We start from the raw sequence: 6,239 nt of genomic DNA, 5'->3' as shown, positions 1-6,239 counted from the left end.
TTATTTTACTATAAACATCTTTGTGTCTGTGTGGCCCGTTTGTGCACAGTTACAAACTAGTAACCGTGGTTTGTGTGATAAAAATGGATTATGACGACATAGGTCTGACATTCATCGCTCAACACTATAGCGAACTCGACTTTGATTTCCCCCCTGGATTCATGAATTGTTTTGAACGGAAGAAACCTGTTTATTTTACCATAAACATGTGTGTGTGAGTGTGTGATGAATCTATAAATATATTTGACTTGGTTGGGAAAAATGCTGACATGATGTAAACATCCGGGGTAACAGAAAGGGAATTTTTTAACACGCGACGATAGTATTGCGAATCATTTTATCACTGACGAGCGTACTCGCAACATGGCTTCGAACCAGCTCAGCACCTACCTCAATGAATTCTCAGGCAGTCTCCTACAGGACGCGAGTGCTGGAATGTCCACTCCTGGAATGTCCACTCCAGTTACAGCACAGCCCGATGTTTCTGAAAATTCAACTCGCCGTATTAATCGACGCAAAGTCACGAATGCAGGAATGTCCACTCCTGGAATGTCCACTCCGGTTACAGAACAGCCCGATGTTTCTGAAAATTCAACTCGCCGTATTAAACGACGCAAAGTCACGAATGCACTAGCTATAAGTGGCACAATGCGTCCGTCACCAGCTCCACCAAGAGGTGAGACAGACATTTTTACATATTTGCTTTGCCCAGTCAAGCAATTGTTTGTCACAGTGAATACTTTTCGCGGACAAACTTATGTTCACATTCGCGAACACTATAATGGTCATCCAACAAAACGTGGTGTATCCTTACGGGCTAACCAGTTCAGAATATTGAATGATATTATCCCGCAAATCAACCGGGCTGTCAGGTATGTTAGTTTTCATTTAAAAATCCAAATATTCGTTGCTCATTTCCCGACTTCTAATGCATAGAACATTTTATGTATTAAAACGATAAAACCGTGAATTTAAAACCCACTGAATATGCCTGAAAATGGTAAATCAGAGAAATAGTCATTTACAGTTTGTTTTTTGTTTTGTTTTTTTTTCACAGCCAACAGTCTGAGGAAGCCACTGGATAAACTTGTTTCCAAAAAACTCATCGCTGAATTCATTTGTAGACACGTACGTAGCATCATCCAAACTAATTGTCTCGGATGTGAAATAGACCACCCGTCACAACGTCAACATTGGTGTCTATCCTATGGATTCGTCGATAAAAATAGCCGGATCGGTGAAATCCGGTTTTTTATTGACCAAGCTTTATCTGAGATTGATATTGGTAAAATTTCCATGTGTTATGACGCATTTCAACGCATTTACCCAGATTTGGTTGGAAAATTTTCCAAGCGTTATACACGTATTCTGTTTCAAAGGTATAAATCTAACCCTGAACTGTGTTTAGATTCCTGTGAAATTACGCTATCAACTCGTGAAATGGATTCCCAACTCCTTGACATTATACAACAACATATATAGAATAATAAGAATGTCAATCATTCTCCGTAGTACAGTGAAAGACACTCGGTGAGTTTTCTACTGATCCCTAACCCTATTTGTTGCGCAGATGACGAGGGGAAACCTGTGAACTCCGTAGCCGACTCTTTTACGCGTGATAGACATTTGAATGACCTTTATGTGAACAGATATATCGAAAACGTGACCGGACTCAACCTCCCTATTTATGACAAATATTTTTCCCACGCAGTTTTACTAGATGACTTATGCTTTTGAAATTTCACATGTATATATATATATATATCGATTTCATATTATTTTTTCTTTTTATCACAGATGAGCGATTCTGATTAGAAAAAAGTGTGTATTGACTTTTCGATGTTTTTATTATAATCGAATATTTCTTATATTACTGTTTTTAATCCATTCTTTTTGTTTATTTACTCAAACAAGAAACAAAACAAAACAAAAATCGATTTCATATTATTTTTTTCTTTTTATCACAGATGAGCGATTCTGATTAGAAAAAAAGTGTGTATTGACTTTTCGATGTTTTTCGTTTTTCTCTTGTTTTTATTATAATCGAATATTTCTTATATTACTGTTTTAATCCATTCTTTTTGTTTATTTACTCAAACAAGAAACAAAAAAAAACAAAAACAAATTGTATACTTTCTATATACTCAATTTCAATTACTCAGTTTTTAATCCATTCTTTTTGATTATTTACTTAAACAAAAAAAACAAAAAACAAAAACAAAATGTATACTTTCTATATACTCAATTTCAATTACTCAGTTTTTAATCCATTCTTTTTGATTATTTACTTAAACAAAAAAAAACAAAAAACAAAAACAAAACAAAAACAAAATGTATACTTTCTATATACTCAATTTCAATTACTCAGTTTTTAATCCATTCTTTTTGATTATTTACTCATTAGTAGATTTCCCTTCTTTGTGTAATAAACTCTGTTAGTTTTCAAAATGATGTGTATTTATTAGCGTGTGTGTGTGTGTGTGTGCGTGTGTGTGAGCGCCCTCTACGACACATTTTGAAAAATATTTCGTCCACGCCTGTCCAATTAAAAAATAATTAAAAATAATTAAAAATAATTAAAAAATAATTAAAAAAAATGATGGTAATTTATGCAAATGTATTCACGATGACCTCGACACGACCTCGTATTCACATCAATTTTATGTATGCAAATGTATTCACAATATCCCATTGTGACGTCATCCTCATTCAAATGATCCCCTTTAAGGCATTGCTCCTCATTTATGCTAATTTATGCACGAATTCCCATTGTGACGTCATTATTTATGCTAAAGCTGGACTATAGGGACGACCATGAGGGCGCTGTTCGTATGACGTCATCGCATCCGATTATGAACAGCGCCCTCATGGTCGTCCCTATAGTCCAACTTAAACTACTTACCAAAGACGTTGTATATCTATATTATCAAATGCTTTGGAGAAATCCACGAAGGCGCAGTATAATTTCTTGGTTATATAATATGTCGAGTACCAATGACGAAAACCAGCCTGTTCTTCATTTGTTTTTCCCAAAAGCACTGCCCAAAAAGTTAAACGTACATTAAGAATTGACGTAAAATTTTTCCCAAAAATGTCAAGTAGTGAAATTGTCCTATAGTACCCTGGATCGACCCCATTTTAAAACAGGTATAATGATTGCATTTGACCAGTCATTTGGTATTCTTGAGACGTTTGATGCTCTCAATTATTTCGTTGCCAAGCTTTAATTAGATTTTTTATTTGATTGGAAAGAATCGAAGGAGTCAACGGTGGCAAGGTCAAATCTCGTACTCATGATTTCATTAGAAGTATTGTGAGAAAATCAATGTTTATCAAAACAAATGCTATGCATGCGCGGCAGGACGACCGCCGCCTTTCATATCCTTCTTGTAACATGATATATCAAATATGAGGAAATTTACAACATTTTTACTCGTGTTGTACCTTAAACCTTATAAAGTTCGTTGGAACAAACCCAGCGAATGCCAGATGCATATTTGTATTTTTCACGTTACGTTATTCGAAAATAAATATGCATCTCTACAAACATCTTAGTACTCAACACAACATTATCAAACCGGCTGGAACGTTTTTTACTGTGTAATATTCATGTTGTTATAGTGTATATTGCTGACTATGACAGTAACTAATTTACTTATAAGTCATTTGACAATGGTAACGACGCCCTCACCGATGGTTGGTTTGCAAGTTAAAGCAAATCGGTCGGGCGATGGCGCAATGCGGGCGCTACCTCGTCACACGACTAATATCGCATTATGACGCATACCAATTTGTAAAGGAATGAACGACAAATCATGACTATAGGTGTTGATCCAGAATGACCTGACTCAGCAAATATTACGTGAAAGTAAATTTAGAAACTGACACGCTATACATTCGTGAAAGGTACGAGTGATAGCCGACCATCTGAAGCGGTTCGGGCATTTTGTTCAAAAGTTGAACTTGGTTGTTATCGTGCCAGTGACGATGGATTGCGTTCAGTTAGATGACTATGACGTTTTCACGGAACAGAAAAATGACTCCTTTTCAATACACTACATAATGAAGCCGACTCCAGTACTAGACACTAGCTGTAGTATTGACACCAGAGGAGAGCTCTGCTTTGAGCCTGGGTACGCAACACGCCTGCTGAACATTCTGTACAAACAAACTACTACTTTTACAGGACATTCTCTCTGTGATGTGATCGAACTTTGCGAACGTAAATTTTTTGCCCATGGTATCGTGCTTCGTTTCTTCAGTTCTTACCTTGAAAAACAACTAAGCACGCGCACATCAAGCGAGGTATGTAGCTCTGAATGTTCCGGGTAAAAGCGTAAGCGGTAAAACTTTTGATCAACTAATACGACTGATTTACACCGGACAGTTTGTGGGAACTCCGAGCGACGCCGAACTTATCCGAGATGCAGCCGACTATCTTGAGATTCCCTTGCTTAAGAACTTTTATCACTGTGGATCACAGCATCTCAGAGAATTCAAGTTTGCGGCAGCCTGGCTCATCGATGTTCGAGAAGAGCGGAAAACAAGGGAAACATGTGATGTGGTCATAGTCGTTGAAAATGTTCGGTTTTACGCTCATCGTAGTTTGCTCGCCGCTTGTATTCCTTACTTCCGTGGGATGTTTCGACATGGGGCTATGTCAGAATCACGTGACTTGTATGTTCGTCTGCCGTTTCTGAGTGAATCTCACGCTGGAACTATACTAACATATGCATACAACGGTGGCGCTCGACTTCACCATGGCAACGTGGAAGAAATCGTTCTACTAGCAGACTACATGTGCATGCAACGGTTACAACTGTTATGTTGTAAATATATGAGGCAGACGATAGACGGGTCTAACGCCATGTTTTATATTTCTCTCGCAAGAGAATATCGCCTTTCCAAGTTCTCCAATAACAAGAATGTCATTGCGTACCTTGAAGAAAACAGCGAGATTTTAGAGAAAAGCGGTGACGAGTAAAGTAACCCTTTTCTGACACAAATATGAATAATTGGAAAGATTTTGTTCATAAATGTATGACGTAAGATTTTGTTGTAAACCTAGTCAGAATGGAATACTTTTTTTCTGTATAATGCTCCCAGATGAAAGAACGCCGCAAATTTACAGTTTTTTTTATATCTGTTTCCATTCACTAGATTTTCAACTTCTCGTCAATATTACGTAGGCCTTCATGTTCATTCTCTAGCAAAGAATTATGGGTAAAGTATGACATCATATCCACTGCTGTGAATAATGTCATGTATAACTTGAGAAATACTTACAATTGTAAAGTCCGGAAGGAGACAGTTCAGAATAAACTTCAATTGTTTTTTTTTGTTTTTATATTTAAGATATTTTTTTATTGAGTCATTCAAGTCTCTTAAAAAATACATTTCAGTTACACATAAATCTCATATGAAATACCTTTACATAGTCAATACAATACAATAAGTGCAACGGCGATACTTTCATCCATTTTTACAGAAAACAAGTCGATTTAAATGTCCAATATATATAAGTAGTTTTTTCAAAATCGCCGGGACCTCAGAAGTGAAAGGTCACGTTCATTAACATAGATAAGAGATGACGTATATAGCTGCACTTTGATTCGTTGTCAATGCTAGTCAACATATTTTAATTAGCATAATCACCGGAGTGAATCCGCTCCGGTTTTCACTCCAACGCAGGGGGTCGCCTGCAGATGCGTCCAGTCGGGATTTCTTTCGCAGTCACGCTAGTTTTTGCGATCACGTTAAAAAGGCTAAATTGAAATAATTTTTTTTGTAAAACAAAAAAGAATTCGACTTTGCCAGTCTAGTAAAAATATGCACAGAAAAAAAAGTACAAACTAAATTACATTGCTACACTACATACTCTACTGTTCATTCGACTATATGTAAATATTTAATATTCAAATACAGCATATTTGCGGCTGAAATAAATACAAAATGAAAACCAGAATTCAGAAAACAACGTGCAACTCTCATTCTAATCTTGAGTGGCCATGCTATGGTAATTCTTTCTTAAATCGTGGTCCGTCTCGAAATTACCACAAACTTGTTCTTTGAGAAATTGTCATACAAAACAATAAAATTGCCACGACTATGCCAGTCGAATTCTAACTTGAAACGTGTTCACAAGGTCATGTGTTCCTTTCAATCATTGTATACAACTACTGGACCTTATCCAGGTATTTATAACACGTGATTATCAGGCGGAACGAGTTCATATACGC

General features: G+C 36.5%; 1 protein-coding gene across 1 annotated transcript; it reads left to right on the top strand.

Annotated features, from left to right (window-relative positions):
• Positions 1-405: 405 nt before the first annotated feature.
• On the top strand, positions 406-1,676 carry LOC146733958 (uncharacterized). The gene is made up of 2 exons (XM_085508299.1): positions 406-676; positions 1,058-1,676. The coding sequence occupies exons 1-2, from the start codon at positions 436-438 to the stop codon at positions 1,480-1,482; spliced, it is 666 nt and encodes a 221-aa protein (XP_085364425.1). The 5' UTR covers positions 406-435; the 3' UTR covers positions 1,483-1,676.
• The last annotated feature ends 4,563 nt before the right edge of the window (positions 1,677-6,239 follow it).

The sequence above is a fragment of the Saccoglossus kowalevskii genome, chromosome 15 (assembly GCF_978046115.1).
Source record: "Saccoglossus kowalevskii chromosome 15, keSacKowa6.1, whole genome shotgun sequence".
NCBI lineage: Eukaryota > Metazoa > Hemichordata > Enteropneusta > Harrimaniidae > Saccoglossus > Saccoglossus kowalevskii.
This window is presented reverse-complemented; position numbering and strand designations above follow the sequence as displayed.

What these genes read in the sequence shown, in the direction of transcription:
- LOC146733958 (XM_085508299.1), top strand. Translation starts at nt 436, where the DNA reads ATGTCCACTCCTGGAATGTCCACTCCAGTTACAGCACAGCCCGATGTT. An exon ending in GTCACCAGCTCCACCAAGAG is followed by an intron (nt 677 to 1,057) that starts GTGAGACAGACA and finishes TTTTTTTCACAG; the next exon opens with CCAACAGTCTGAGGAAGCCA.